General features: G+C 37.0%; 1 protein-coding gene across 1 annotated transcript in view; it reads right to left on the bottom strand.

Annotated features, from left to right (window-relative positions):
* TINAG (tubulointerstitial nephritis antigen) overlaps positions 1 to 16061 on the bottom strand; it is an 88362-nt gene extending 72301 nt beyond the window's left edge. The window contains exons 1-4 of the mRNA XM_023625117.2: positions 15576 to 16061; positions 8683 to 8746; positions 7933 to 8022; positions 2687 to 2801 (exon numbers count right to left, since the gene is read on the bottom strand). Of these exons, the coding sequence (XP_023480885.1) occupies positions 2687 to 2801; positions 7933 to 8022; positions 8683 to 8746; positions 15576 to 15930 (624 nt within the window). The 5' untranslated portion in view covers positions 15931 to 16061. The remainder of the gene's footprint in view (positions 1 to 2686; positions 2802 to 7932; positions 8023 to 8682; positions 8747 to 15575) is intronic.
* Positions 16062 to 17044: the final 983 nt, after the last annotated feature.

Here is a 17044-nt window from a genome sequence, read left to right as displayed (position 1 = left end):
CACAGAGCTCTTTGTACAACATCTATTGATATTCCTCTGACTCATGTTCAGCAGATACATTACAGGAATAGTGACTTAGCTAAGAAATAAAGCCAGGAAACCAGCCAGGAAAGAGAAGAGTTTTCCCAGGAATCAGGGATGACTCAAGGTTCATCTTTCCCACCCAAGATAAAGAATTTCCTGAACCCTAACTCTCCCCCAGGTAATGTAGTCAAGGAAAGGGAGATGCTTTGGGATGGGAATGCAGTATGTTTTCTCAGCATGTCCAAAATCATACATCTGTTGACAACTGCCTACCCTAACAGTACATATCGACCATCCTGTGTTGAAAATGGTTTATTAAAAAAGTTGGGCAAAAAGTTATCCAAAATCATACACACAAAAAAATAATCTATTTTCACTGTACTCAGAGATTTGGTGTATTGGGGCATTTTCTATGTTGTCACCAGGCTAAGAGTTAACTTGGTTTTAGCTTTTCCTGTAGCTACCAGTTCAACTCAGTTCATACTGACCTCGGGTTCTTCCTGGAAGTCCTTGTTACATTTCTATTTTCTTATATCTGACCAGAAATTAGGACAACTCCAACACTCAGAAACATTTTTGAAAGGCCGTCAATACCTAAGCTACTGTGCACTAATAATAAGCTATTTCTTTGCCTTACATCATAAGTGGCTAATGGAACTCTTACAGATCACCTGAATTTTTCTTATTGCTTTCCTGGAATAACTTGGCAACTGTATTACATTAATTCATAGGACTAGGTAATTTAAATTCTCCAAAAGTACTAATCATTAACATTTTTCATTTAAATATCACCACAGTGACTTTTATGCAAACAAACCCCCAGCAGCCAACTAATGATTTAGTATTAAATTTCTTTTTCTAGGCTATGGTGAATGGCAACACGGGAAAGAAATATACCTCATTTTTTCTAGAATATAAAATATTCCAAGTTGTAAAAATTACAGCTGAAGAAGGAAATGTTAGAAATAATCTGGAGGATATGTATACAGACACCCAAATTAGTATTTGGCTGACTAGGATCCCTGATAAAAGCAATGGAAAAAGAAAGCCTTAGAAAGGGGGTGAATTAATTCTTAAAGAATGCTGCTGCTTTTTTTTTTCCCCAGATGAGCACAAAAACGGAAAAGAAAACATCCAGAAGAAAAATAAGTCTTTTCCAGTTGATCATACAGTTACGTTACTAAGAACGATGACACTGAGACACATCTCTAAAAATTTTATATCTTACTGATTGTAGGAAAGATCCTAAAATATATCTAAGCTAATCATTTCAGAAAATTAGTTCTGGTTAAAAGATTAAAAAGCTTTTGCTATTTTGAACCTGAACTGGCCAAAGCTAACTGATTCTACTGGAACTCCAGTGAGTGTTTTTTGAGGCAGATCTCTTTAAGATGTCCTGGCTGTGCAATTTAAGTAATTCTGTGGTAGTTTTTCATCTCTCTCAATCTCGGTGTGACTCAACCTCTCTTAATCTCAATTTTCTTGTCTTTAAAATGTGGATAATTACAGTACTGACTACATCAGGCTGTTGTGGGAATTAGATGAGATAATGTATGAAAGTGCTTATAAGAGTACTTAACACACAACTACTCAATAAGTGACAGTTATTATTAGCTCTTCTGATACTGTTACAATTTAGCAGGCCCTACTACTGGAATTTGAATTGGAATAATAACTCAAGAGAGTACATCTCTCAAAAGTGAAGCACATTAAACATTTAATGAGAAACCTGTGGATTTATAGCTCATCCAAGAGCAAACAACAGCCCTGCTTGCTCAGAGATGCTGAGAGCTTCTGGGCGGCCAGGACCTGATGTCTTCATTGCAGAGTGAAGAGGCTGGATTCCAGCAGCCTGGGAGGCTCGCTCTGCTCGGGACATTGGTAACAGGCCTTGAATACAATCAACAACTCAACTGGAAGTGGCGTACCTGCAAGATGCCACATGTCAGGCGATAAAACTGCCACTCTTGGAGTTAGAGGTCTGTGGTAACTAGAGAGGTGGAAGCCTCTTTATGCAAGGTACCTATTTTCAGATGATAATACCTATTAAAAATGAAAGGGAAAACCAGTACAATAGTACACACAAAGCATAAGAGCGTTAGGAAATGATGCAGTTTCGTGAAGGAGTTTACCAGGTCATCAGGCAAATTTGAAGATATTCTTTTAATGGAAATTTTGAGGATTTTTGAGGACAAATCTTTACCAATCATAGCATATATATCTGCAGTTACTGGCATTTATTTTATCCACATGCAATAATGGATAGATAAGAAACATCAAAACAGAGTTCATGAAATTCACAAACTGTTTACTTAAAAAGAGAAAAATAAGGACAACTAATGACTTGCTTAAGCTTTGGGTCACTGAATAACCAATAATCAGAAACATGAATTTCTATGAAATCATTAGCAATGTAAATGAATGCACAATTGCTCTGGAAGGTAGGAGGCTATATCTAATGATATTAGTGAACTTTCTAAGTCCATATGAAACTTTTGAGGGATTTCACAACAATTTGGGGAAAGGTTTTCTCTTTACACGACAAAATTATAACTCTGAAAGCTCAACACTCACTAAGGTATTTAAAATTTCTTTAAATGCACATATAAACACACTAAACAAACACACATACACACATGAGTCAAACAGGGAGAACACTTACTGTTACTTCATTCATGCTGAGAAGCATAGGGCTAGGTGGCAAGGTGCCAAGACGATACTTGAAACCTTCTTCTAAAGTCATTCCCCAGAACTGGCTGTAGTTCTGGGCTGTCCATCTGCCTTACAAATGAAAGAGAAAAATCTGTACAGATTATGTAATACCACCTTTATAAATGCATGTTCATTTATATTTCTGAAATTATACAAAAGCAAATCTCACAAAATTGGAAGCATTACTGCAAGCTAGATATTCTTTATATAAATGACTCATTATTGATTACTCTAATAGTGAAGCCTACAAAACATTCTTCCTAAATTAGGTCTCTTTCAATTATTTTAATGACTCTTATGAGGAACCTAAGTCTGTATCAACACAGGCTAAATTTAAGAATATAGAATCTACACAAACTGTAAAGAGATTAAGTGGTAATAAGGCTAACATATGCAGTTTCTTTTAAATGTCATTAAATGCACTTTAAAAAGAAGCTTGAATGTACAGAAATGTACTTACAGTAAATAGGGTAATATGCTTTATTTGTAATTTAGGTTTGAAGAGAGGTTGACCATGTAGAAAGAGGTGTCCATGAAAAATTGAGGATAAAATAGTTATATTTTAAAATATTACATCAGTACTAATTAATTTTATTGAAATATTGAAATATTCTATCATATATTTAATTTGTAAGTGCTCAATAATCTTAGTTATTATTAACAATAATATAAATTCAATTGATGTGAATTTAGATAGCAAAATAATGCATATTTTTCTAGAGATATATTTTGTGCCCTTACTTAGCAAAGAAGCTTTATTTTCAAAGTCTAATATTGAAATTTGAAGATGACGAAAACCCTTAAGAGATGATAGGGGATGACAAAATGAGAAAGAGGAAAGTAATTTAATCATTGCTTGTTTGAATTATCTACAACTTGAAGGAAGTATATTTTCAGTACTTAAATCGAAACTTTATCCTGTTGTGTTTATTACCAAAATTGTTTATAATGTGATAAATTCCTATGAATGACTGAAGATACAACTCAATTTTCAATAATATGCCTAGCAAGTTAATGTTTTATTTATAAGAGGTGTTAGTTCACAAAACCTTAAGCAACTTTGAGCTATAATTCTGATGTGAAATCTCCATCTCCCAAGGAATTGCAATAAGCAAACCTCTGACTATATTAGATATTGCAGTATTATGCAAGAGACGAAAAGGACCAGACTTAGGCAAAATTATGACATAAGTCAAATATGTTTTTGGTATCCTACACTAGTAGTTGTCAAACATTAAATCAGAGACATTTAGTTAATCACCCAATTTAGTGAGCAGGGATCAGAGTTTTTAAAAATAAAATAGAGTATAGGAGAAATAATAGGAAATATTAGAGTTTATTGCACATAGTGAGGGTAGTACTGTTTATACATATCCATGTATCTATATTTATAGATAGATGATAGCGTGTATGTACATGTTATGTGCATTTACTAAGTCACCAAGTAAAATGTAAGTTTTACTGTGAGTTATGCTCAAAAAAGTGTAAAAGGCATTACTCTCCTGCATCATCCTCTTTGACCTGGACTCATGACAGTTTCCTTTTAATCCAATTTAGCATTTACTGAACATTCTTAATTTGTCTATCATATTCTCTTGTTAATACCGGGAACATAGAAATAAGTAAATTTTTCTGCCCTCATGGGGCCCATACCATAAAAAGACTGCAAAGATAGAAATGACCTCAGTATGTGTCACTTATTAGCAGTAGGTCAAAATATGATCAGAGCAGAGGATTCCCACATAACTCTGCCTGAAGGAGTTGGTACAATGTTTTACAGAAGGTGATTTTAGTGCTCGTCTGGAAGGACGGCCGTGAGTTTGGCGGTCAAACGTCAAAGAGGAGAGCATTTACTCTAAAAAAGGCAAACCCGGAGCAAAGTCCACAGGTTTGAAATTGGGTAGCACACTTAGGGAATAGCAGATAAGTTAGATGCTTAAACTATGGGAGCAAGTAGGAGACAGAGGCTGGAAAGAGTGTAAAAGATGAGGCAGGAGAGAAGCATTTGGGTCAGATCATTATTTATGCTAACGAGCATAATTCTATTCTGTATACAATGGAGTGTCAGTGAGGATTTTTAAGAACGTGAGTGGCAGAATCAAAGGTTTGTTTTAGAGGGATAACTAGGAACGTATAAAGCATTGTTTGGCATTTGGTCAGGTTGGAAACAGAAAGAAAAGTCAGGTCATTTCAAACCAGACGATAAAAAAAATGCACTGGAATATAGCATAGGAACAGAGGAAACAAATAGCTGAAAGAAACTTGGAATGTGAGCATTATAAGAGCCCAATGACAGAAAGCAAAGAGGAAAGAAGAACCAAAGGCACTTCAAGTTTTCTGGCTTGGTTGTCAAGTAACCAAGGATAGTTCAAAGATGCTAATCTTTTCGGTTTGGAGTATGCTGATTTTGAGTGAAAAATCCAGGCCAACTTCCAACAGACTAGATTTTGAATTCATAAGAAAAATCAAGTTTAGAGACATGATAGATTAAAAATGGCCACAAATTATTTGTGGTTCTTTCCATCAAGAGGTGGAGTCTATCCCCACCCCCTTTGAATGGGGGCTGGTCTAGTGACTTGATTTGCCCAGTAGAAAGCAGTAGAATTGATATTTAGGCCTCAAGAGAGGCCCTTTGCAGCTTCCACTCCTATTAGAACACTGTCATTACGTGAAGAAGCTTAGGCTAGCCTCCTGAAGATGTGTGGTCCCACCAACAACTAGCACCAACCACCAGACATGGGAGTGAGGCCATCTTAGACAATTCAGCCCCAGCTGAGGCTCCCAATGTCTGTAGACACGTGGGTAACCCCAGAAGAGATCAGCAAGAGAGCCTCAGTTAAGTCCATCTCAAATCGCCCATGTGAACCAATGAGAAGCTTGTGGTTTTAAGCTGCTACATTCTGGCATGGTTTCTTGCACAGCATTGGGTAACGGAACCAGTTCTCTATCTCCTTTTGTTCTGCTAACTTGCTGATTATTACTTGGGCTACTGATTCGTCCCTTATATACCACCCTGTCATTAGAAATCCTTTTACAAAGTTATGACATGTTGACTCTTCAGTGAGATTGTAAATTTCTTTACAAGAGAAATTATTTATTTCATTTTTTTCTTTGTTTTTATTGAGTTATTGATAGGTTACAATCTTGTGAAATTTCAGTTGTACATTAATGTTTGTCAGTCATGTTGTAGGTGCACCACTTCACCCTTTGTGCCCACCCCCCACCCCACCTTTCCCCTGGTATCCACTAAACTGTTCTTAGTCCATAATTTTAAATTCCACAAGAGAAATTATTTATTTCTATCCTCAGCAGTGCCACAAGGGAAACACATGTTTTGTTAATGTTAACCGAGTGCATTAAAAAACAATTCAAGGAATAAATAAGCAATGAAGTAGGTTATACAGAATGAATAAAGACTTGGATCTGAAACACAACCAAATTGGAAGAAATAAATGTTTTAAAGCAAAGATTGTATATATTTGTATGCTATTTTAAAAAGCCCTTAATAAATATTGAATTATATAGTTCTGTTTTCATGCAAGAAAACAAGTTGAATATCAAGCACAGAAAATATCTGAAAATAAAATATCTGAATTTTTTTAAATTCCAGGACATTTCCCCCCTTAGCAAATAATTTTAGTTTTCTCCCTTAACTTCATAGCTTGTCTGTTTTACTTAACTTTTTCCTTTGGTCTCTGCATGTCTCCTTTTGTTTCAATTATACTCCACTTTTTATTCTTTCAAAGTCATCTGGTTTGCTACTAAAAGGGAAAGACCATGCCTCTTAAATAGTCCTGAAGTGCTCTCACAATAAACCAATGATGGAAAGGAAATTCTTCCTCCCCAGGAGGGCCACATCCTCACCAGCTCCTGGACACTGTCATGTACTTTCTTTCCACATGGCTTTAGCCTGAGGTTTCTCATGTGTTCTGGGACAGTGGAAGCGTAGGCTGCTTATTATGGCTTCTTGGAAGTGTGTACTTGATAGGCCCAGCATTTGAATCCTTTTAGGAACCTGATTTGGATAATTTCTCATGATGATACATACTCTGATGTCCTTTTAATGATTTAAATATCACTTAGCCACAGAAAATTAGAATTGATTTTCTCTAGAAATGCTTAAAATGGCATCCTATTATCAGCTAAAATATTGGTTAAACACACACACACAAAGAAGAATTGAGAATGGTTTAGAATATTAATGTCAACAAATGTGACTTTCTATATTTTGCGTCTTCAAAGAAAATACTTTGAGTCCGTTGAAATTTAGTGTCCCCATTGTGCTGGGAAACATACGTCTTATGTGTAGAAGGAAATGATATTTCTAATTTTTAAAAATACATTTCAGGATCACTTCACTTTTATAAGTGCTTGACAACAGATCTTCTTAGGTGAAATCTTTTCCAGAATGTGGAAAATGTTAGCAGGTATATATAGAGGTTTGATCAATGGCAGTGGAAAAATCCTGAGGCAGATACCAGCCAGCCTATCTCTCTTCCTTTCGGTTCAGTAAAGAAAGCCAGCGTTAGCACCTACATCTTAATTCCCTCTGTGTAAGTGGAGAAGCCACCTAACTTATTAATCTGTCGGAGAGCATCAAACAGTTATTTCCTATGTTTAAGGGTCCATCAGCCTTATTTTTAGTTTATTAGCAAAGTAATAGGCTCAACCTGTCTTCTGTCTCAACCATAAGTGAAATTGGCTAGACATCCGTCATGTCAGTGAAATTGTCTAGAGGGACTGGTTATTTGGGGGATCATCAAGATAAAATACTGCCCTCTTAAGGTCAGACTCTACCCAGGATAGCTGAACATGTGATAGGCTGGGTCAGGACAGCAGCAGAGGGAAAAATGGTTAACATGAGTAAATCAGTTTTGCCTACATCCTGATTTTGCCTGAATACTTACCCAAACTAAAGCTCCGTCTACTCTCCTCACTCACCCCATGACAGTGCGCCTCCTAGACTACTTAAGACCATGCTCTATATTTCTTCTTTGTGAATGCTCACTTTTAATGATTTAATGTTCACCTCTGCGCATTTCAATTTTACATGACTTTGTCCCTCCCTTTCCATTTCTCTCTCACTCTTTCTTTTGAAATAATGACCATTTTAGAAGCAAATGATAGGAAATATTGTTTGAAACCTGAGGAGTAACTGAGAGTGCCAAAAAGCCTAGAAAGCAAGATTTCTCTCACCCGTAGTCTCCCTTATTGACACGTTCAATTAATTCTGGTTGAATGAGGCACACGTGCTGGGAACATTTCCACTGCTGTCCTGAGCATGTGCTGCAAAGATAGAAAAATTATAAAAGTGGCCTGGCCTTTATGGAGCACATTTACAAGATTAGTAAGTTGCCGTGTGCAGAGTTGCACACTGTTAAGGCAAAAAACATTTTTGATTAATGTTAGCCGTATGATTATTGATTCTTAGCAAAAAGAAATCATGACACATACATTAGTTACCACTTAAATGCTTTTATCTTCTACTCCAGGCAATTAATAAATGAAATGACCACACCTTCATTGAAGTTTGAAAACATCAGACTGTTTTGACAGTAGATTCAATATATCTGTGTTTGGAAACTCTCTGCAGGACAATCCTTTTAAGGCAGCCTGTTGTTATATGTAGTTACTATGTTCAAAGAAACATGATTTGCCTGTAGTATATCAGAATGTTTATAATTAAGAGGTATATTTCATGCATGCCTCCTATCTAATGAAGGCCACTGTCATGACATCAAACTCAAGCATTAAAAGATATATTCATGATTAGATTTTTCAATATTCATTAAAATTAAATATCCTTATAGGAAGCTACAGATATGTGATATGACTTACAATTGTATCTGTATTTAAATATATGCTTTGTTTCACAAATATTCCTTTTATTTGATGAAAACATACACAGACAGTAGAATTCAGTTCTGTGTCATTTAAATTCATTACCAAGAGTTGCAGTTGTCTTTAATTACTGATCCCTCTTCATAACGCTGACCATCTCTGAAGCAACCTGTCAACATAACATGTAAATAAATGAGAATTATAAATTGAGTAATAAAGTACATTAACGCAACAATTAGTCTAAAATTGTGTTTAGTTTTTCAAATATGCAAAAACATTTGGTACCAATCTAATGGAAATCCATATCTGGGTTGTGTCAGGGTTTATATATCGAATCTTCTGGGCTTATTCCATAAGCTTTTATCTTTAAACTGCATATTATGTTCCAACAGAGAGGATTTGTAAAGCACGAAAACTAGATACCAAGGAACTAATCACTAACTACTTTCAAAAAGTAATTAATGTGTTTAAATAGGTAAGCAATAAAACAGTATTTGAATAAACTTATGGCATTTCTCATTTTAAAAAATCTAATCAAGTGTCATAAGTGAATATGATTAATTGCATATGACTAGAGTGAGGAGCTCAAGGTTTTGGACCAAAACATGAAGCTACTTTATTGAATTTACCTAACAAAGATAAATTCTATTTTTTTCTGTAAGATTTGGATCAGGGGAAAAGTTCATGAAACCAATAAGATTGCAGCCATTTATGTTCTAAATTCAAATGTTTCTCAATTATTAACTGAAACTAATTGTTAACTAGTTTATGAGATTCTATAAACTACTCAAAGAGATCAATGGTGAATTATCATCATAAGAAAACCATCAGTAAGATGTTGTGAAAATAACACCCTGGTTACAAATTAAATCCCTTTCGAAAATATAATTAACACAAATTTAAAATTCATGCTGCATTAGCAAAAGTAGCAAAGTTGAATACCTTGTCATGTGAAAACTTTTTGGACAGAAACGTGTAATTGATAGATCATATCAATGGCCTCTAATCAAACAAAATGAATTCTCACTTTTTATTCATACAAACATAGGGGAAAATCTACATGTTTAGAAAGCATTCCAAGGGACCCAGTTTAACTACTAGCCACAATGTCACAAGAGCCACTTATGAAATTAACTATCCTCTGATTTTTCAAAAAATTGTTTCATGGAAAACATTTCACAACTGCCCCCCCTTCAGCAGGTACTATGTCTTCACAGTTCAATGTTTTGCTTAATGAATCTAAAAACTCTGTGTATTTACATCTATTCACTTCTTTCCCATGGATTTTTGACCTTCCACAGTCCTGGGAAGAGAGAAGGAAACCACCTCTTTCCTGGACCTCAGGCTTCTTGATGTAGCAAAGTCAGCAGAGGGCAAAGATATAATTTTAAATCAAGTTCAGAATTTTAATTACTACCCAAGATTAGACAATTTTAATAAGTGAATTTATACCACATTTGTAACTTAAAGAGACCCTTGAACTTTTTATTACCTAGGAGCAACAGAAAATTCATGCAACAATTCAAGTTTTCATTCAGGGAAGTACTTCCCTGCCTGGTTTTCAAGGGGAGTGGGGGGCAAAATCAAAGCTGATTTTTAATCATACCCCATGAATCTTGTTTGTCCACCATACCAGTTAAGTAGATAAAGGAAACAGAAATCACAAAGGTCCTAAAAAAAAAGACTGTCTCCTCTCTGACCTGTACTCCAGCTAGTAATTTTGAAGTCAAGAGAATGCCATTACTAGGCCTACTCCAAATCATTAGTACTGACTCTGGTGTTAGTGAAAGTTCCATCTCTTGGTCATTGTTTCTTAATATCAAGTCAGAACTGACTATGAGAAACTATGTTTGCTGTAATCTCACTTGAGAGCTGGCCTCTTGAACAAAAACCATAGTTAAACTGGGCCTGGTCAAAGTGCGACAAAGTGGAGCATCAGCTTCTACACAGTACAGAGACACAGTCCACTCCTTTCCTATGCTCCTTCCCAACTCCAATATGTCCCTCATTCCATACACAGCATTTAGAGAGAGATCTTTCAAAATCTACATTGTGTCACTCCCTTCTTAAAATCCTCAAGTTATTCCCCATCAAATTTAGAATAAAACCAAACTTCTTATGGTGACCTATAAGCCTTTACCCAAAATGCCCCTGCCCTGTTCTCTATTCTCATCACTCCTGGTGTGCTGGCTCGGGGTGGGGTTCCCAGAGGAATGAAGGATCAACATGATAGTAGTGAGGATGGAGAGAAGAAGACGGGCATAATTTGGAGGTAAAGCGAATGGGACCTGTTCATGGATTGAGTTTGGGGAATGAGGAAAAAGAGAAACCAAGGAGATCTCACTAGGATTTTGGCTTGAGCAATAGCGGGGCTGTAGAGCTATTACTGAAATACGGGGCAGGCTTGTAGTAAGAAATCAAGAGTTCTGCTTTGCATATTTTAGATTTACATTAAATCTAGGTTCGACATCCTAATGAAGGATGTCAAGTAGAGTAGTTTACGGAAGTCCAGAGTTAAGTCAAGGCTGGAGCACGAATTTGAGAGACAGCAATATAAATGTTTTTTAAAGCCTTGAGACTAAATAAGGGTCTATCTGGGAGAGTGTATATAGCTAAGAGAAAACAGTTCAGGACTGAGCTTAAAGCACTCCAGCCAACAGACATTCAGAAGAGGAAACTGGGAATGAGAGGCATGTGAGGAAGCAGGGGATTCAGGAGAGGGTGGAGCCGTGGAAAGCAAAAGAAGAAAGTATTTCAAGCAAATGGAAGTTATCAGCCATGTAGGGTATGCTGAGAGGTCAAGAAAAGGAGAACAGACATCTGAAAATTGTATCTGGTGATGTGGATGTGAATAACCCCGCCAAGAGAGGTTTCAGTGAAGTAGTGGGGAAGGATGACCTGTAGGAATGGGTTGAGGACAAGAAAGCAAGGGAGGACTTTTCAAAGTTAGGAGCTACAAAAACACATTTTGTAAATGGATGTTGATCCAGGAAGAAGGAAAAAGTGGTGCCTTAGGAGAAGGTGGGGGACAGAAGGGGAGAAAGGGAGAGGTAAAAGAGAGAGAGAGGGAATTGCGAAAGTGAAGATCTTGAAAAGATAAGAGGATGGGATTCAGAGCTCAAAAGAAGGAATCGGGGGCCTGCCCCAGGGCCTAGTGGTTAAGTTTGGCACACTCCACTTCGGTGGCCCGGGTTCTGTTGTGGGGCATGGACCTATACCATTCTTTGGCGGCCATGCTGTCGCGGTGACCCACATACAAAGTAAAGGAAGACTGGTACAGATGTTAGCTCAGGGCAAATTTTCCTAAGTGGAAAAAAAAGAAAAGAACAGAGGGATTGACTCAATGTAAGCAGTAACCCAGATGGAGGAAGGTTGAAAACTATGATGGTGGAGAGGTGGAGAATTCCTGGTGGTTTTATTTTCTTCATGAAATATGTATGAGGCACCTCAGAGTGTTAGTCAAACTGGTATACATATAGCATCTTAAAAATAATTTATAACGACTGCTGAAATTAAGGGAGTTTTCAACTTTAATAGCCATTAATACAAAATCAGGCAAGTCAGATATTTGGAGAGTGAAGTAGTTGGTTTATTGATTTGAGAAAAGATGATATGATGGCTGTCATTTATTTTTATCCTAATATGTTATAATATCTGTGCTGGTCTAAACTTCACTTCAGGGAAGACAGTTACTTGATGTAATCAGGAACCCACGTCCCAGGGGGTCAGGAGCGTTCCTTCTGAAAGGCCAGAATGCAGGGCAGCTGCTGTAAGCGCTTCCATTATCCACTTTTTGGTGAACACTCGCGTATTAGTATAATGAACATGAGAAATGGGCTTTCCTCGGTAAAATCGGTGGCTTCTTAATCAGCATAATGGATATAAGTAATCAGCTCTTATTGCTTCATTGAATAGTATTCAATTTATGTAGAGTAGTTAAATATTTTAAAGTCGCATCCCACTCTTGTACCCCATGGTTTATATGTATCTCTTAAGGTTAAAAGTCTTTTCTCTTAGACCTGTTGCCCTATGATTGATCTCTAAAGGGTCCTGTGTCCAGCCATGGGGTAGGAAGGTTTCTCATCCCCAACACTCACTGTAAGAGTCTGACATCTTTAATATGATCACAAGTGCCTCCAATCAATTTTTCATGCAAGGTGGATGTGGGAACACCTAAAAGGACAGAAACTTGAGACTTCATGAAGCTTACAGACGTTGTATGAATTGGCTTATGTCTCTTTACCGATATATATATTTTTGTAACTATCAGTATGTATGGCAGAATTTGGACTGTGATTTATCTTGATTATAATATGGTTAAGGATGTTATAAAGGAGTAAATCACCCTTATCCAATTCAAAGGTGTCGGTGGCTTACACGCATTTTTTACCCATGTGAACATGAGGTGTGTGTAATCCAATTAGCTTGGGGCTGTTCACAACAAATGGTATAGTAGACACTCATTAAGACGTGCTACACCAAAAGATTCTGTCTGGAAAATCCACTCCGGTTCTGCTTCAAATTCTATCACTTGATTTCCTGTACCTGACATTCGAAATCCTCCAATTACTGGAAGTTACCACCAGAGATAGGGAAAAAAACACAGAAGGAAGGTATTTATCATATGTCTTACTTCTAGTTTACACAAAAGGGACATATTTATTTTTTTTAATCCTGAAGACAATGTACAAAGTTTTAAGTCACTGGTTTAAAAACAGCTCTTGAGACAGTTGCAGTATAAAGAACTAGACAATATCTAACTAGATAACTGAAAAATGATATTTCATAGATCAGTGAATGAACAACTTAGTCTCAGAGGAAAAAAAAAGTTAGTGTAAATAATATACCATTATCTTTTAACGTTAGTTAATGTTGCACAATTTTTCAATATCGTGTAGAACTATTTTCTTACAAATAGCTGTTTTCATAAGCAAGAGAAAACAAAAGAAAAATTACCTTCATGAGAGAAATTATTGTCTAATGTGAACTTTTGCTACCAAAGAAAATGATTAATTGCTTTCTTCCATAATGACTGGAATAAAAACTATGTCTGGAACATAAGTTCTACCTAAAACATGACCCTAAGCTGATGTCTTAGTAAAATTCTAGCTCTCAGGCAAAAATGGACAGTGAAAAGGTAGCAATTACTTTTCTAAATGGGCTATATGTCTCAAATAAGAACAGCTCAAACACTTCTTGGCACATCAAAAATACTGCAGCTTACGCATCATAATGAGACAACATCCATGAAGTCAATGCTATTCCTACTCAGGATCTTTTGAGGAGTTCTCACAACAGAAAAAAATCTCAAATCCTTAATATGGCCTATAAATTCTGGCATAATCTGACCTCTACTCACCTCTCAAACCTCATCTCCTGTCATCCTCAACCCTTCACTAATCACTGGTCTCCAGAAACGGTGGCCTCCTTCCAGCTCCTGGACCTCGCCAAGCTCCTCCCTCTCAGGCGTGCAACACCTTCCTCTCAGCTCTTTCAGGCCAGTTCGCTTCTCATTCCTTCTCCAGTCTCAGCTTAAAGGTCTTCCCTCGCTGACCCCTCAGCCAGGCTAACGATATGTATTGTCTTACATATTAACGTTATATTCTGACATACTTTCTCACAGCACTCTGTTACTTTCAGAGAATTTCTCACCATTTGCAATTGTCCAGCAAATTTGTTAAATATCTTATATTCGCCCCAACCTGACTGTCACTTCAATGACAATACTGTAAGATCTTGTCTTTTTTCTTCCCCTTTGTTGTCTCAGCACTAAACACAATATATGGCCCAGTAGAGATATTCAGTGAATAATTATTGATGGATGACTAGATCTTCCATTCCTGGGAGAGTGTCTGCCACTCTTTAACATGAAATAAATGTTCACAGAGCTATTTATTGGTAAAGGCAAAGGCCCGGGATAAATAACAATTCTGTGGAAATTTTAACATAATAGATATGTGTTTTAAGAAGCAGCTCCTCGATTTTCAAACAAAATGACATTATTGAGAATGAAAGCAACAACATCTGGGCTTTGAAATGAGATCAGGATTTTGAAATAAGATACCAAATCCTAGTTTATCCTAAATTGTCTTCTAACTATAATTTCTAGTCACCATCATCTATGAGTGTCACAGAGTTCCATCAAACCTGTGTTTCTGCTGAGATTTGACATGATGGAAGACAGAGAAATAGAGCCTCATATTTATGGTTTGTTGCAAGTCTTGGATATATCACTTACTCAGCATCATAGCTATTCTCCCATAATTAGACCCATATAGTAAATGCCACTATTCTCTTTATAAATCATTTTTATTTTTTCACTCAATCTTAGATTTTTACAATTACTCTATTTGAAGCCCTCCTTTGTTTTTAATAGTTTAAAAAATCTCAGATTGGCAAAACAAAAAGAAATAAAAATATGCATGAAGAATCCATTTGATGTTACTTAGGTAGAGAGAGTGGCTGACTTTATTTTGCTCTTGTAGTGCTTTCAATGGCTTTGCTGTGCCACAGGCTCTCATGCCAGGAGGTCCATTCATCCCATGAAATAATAGGTAACATGTTACATGACTCTGCAGATGATCAGGTTTGTGACTTTGATGAGGTCTTCTAAGAGACTACACTCAAAAGAAACTTGAGAGTCCTCTTGTCAATACATTTTATAAAGAAAGAAGCAAAGAGTTTTAAGTAATTCTTATACAAGTTGAGTGAGTATTCAAAATAGGATCTAGACTAGCATTCATGGCGTCACATCAGAACCTTCCTGCAGGTGCTAGAGGATATAGCTGCCGTGCATCTAAACCAAAGCACTTTAACAATCCAAAGAAATTTATTCTGGTGATTGTAATACTCATCTTTTATTTCACTGGAAGGAAGGAAAGAAAGAAAGAAGGAAGGAAGGAAGGAGGGAGGGAGGGAGGGAAGGAGGGAAGGAGAAAAAGAGGAAGTGTCAGCTCTTGTTATGATGTAGGATAATGTACACACGTTCCCAAGCCTACCTTCTGCATACCACAGCGTTGTATGAGGAGGCCGTTCCTTCTCTTCACGGCAAAATGACTTGTAATCAGGACAGCAATCAGAATTTTCCCTTTCACAGAACTTATCACAGTAACACAGCGCGTTCGCCTCATAGAACTGAACGACACAGCTGTCATCTCTGTCTTCACAACAACCAAAAGTTCTACAGTATTTCCCTTTGAAAATGGCTCTTTTGAATCGAGTACCTTCCAAAACAGTGTGATTCCTAGTGAAATGGGCTCCTGGGTCCACTTCTCTCTGAGATAAATACTGTTTCTCCATCCAAATTTCTGTGGTTAGATAAGAGAAGATTAAGATCTTATATCCGGTCCACATTCTTTAGACGCCAGGTATGGCTCCCACTTTCTGTTATATCCAATATGCTTGGCCTTGGGGCTTTCCTCGGAGCCTGAATTCTAATCATCAAGATAACAGCCTGAATCCTGAAACTGATCTTTTCTTGAACCAAGTACACTTCTCATAGTTAAACGTTAATCAAGAATTTCAATGTTTGCCCAAGATAATACAAGTGTTAGAAATAGACTCCTGTCATTCCTCCAAGGTTAAAAATTTATAATATTTTACATCATGTAAAAATGTTCATTGCCATAAAAATAAATACCTCAAATCTTATGCATGGATGGTACATTGAATATTGCTTGCCCCCCAAAAAACTAGATTCTTAAATCAAAAACCTCTCTGGAATACACATGGCCCAAATTGTGGCTGCAATAACCACTGGCAAGGTGTAGAAAATTCAAAAGTCAAAAACACAATTATTCATTTCACCTACTTGCACTGCAACTAAAAGCCAGTCTCCCCTGAGGTGGCCTGCCAGGATGGGTCAGATCAATAACAGTTGCTCTCGATCATGCCCAGGCAAGCGCTGGCTTGATTTGTCATCTGTACCCCATTTACCTACCAGAAGCAATTTGATTTCAAGGCTTAGCGGAGCCTAATTCAGCTGGGAATTCCCTGAGGGGGACCTTAGTTCTCTCTACCTGAGTCCCTACTTGGCACCAAAGTGGGAACCTGCAGTTTCAGGAAGGCAGTTTACAGAAAAGAAAAGTCAGTGCTAGGTGCTAGACAGCTGTGGGAGGAGGAAATTGTGAAGAAAACTCAAAGGTCAAGAAGTCCTTGGTGTTTCTGTAGAGCGGTGCATTTACAGTGAGGTTTGCCATACTGTATTTATTCATTAACTACAAAAACTGCCTTTGGATTGGGTATAAGTAACCAGCAGGCGATGATTCAGCAAGAGTGGCTGGGTGGCCTAGTGGAAAGGACTTGCCTTGATGATCAGAAAGCCTGGACTCTGGTCCCTGATCTACTGTTGAATTGGCTTTATGACTGTGGGTTCACAATTTTCCTGTCTGATCCTCAGTTATTTTCCTATCACATGAGGGTCCTCCTCTCCACGGATACTTCATAATTCCAACCCTTCAAACTTGTT

This window comes from Equus caballus, chromosome 20 (genome assembly GCF_041296265.1).
Source record: "Equus caballus isolate H_3958 breed thoroughbred chromosome 20, TB-T2T, whole genome shotgun sequence".
Taxonomy (NCBI): Eukaryota; Metazoa; Chordata; class Mammalia; order Perissodactyla; family Equidae; genus Equus; species Equus caballus.
This window is presented reverse-complemented; position numbering and strand designations above follow the sequence as displayed.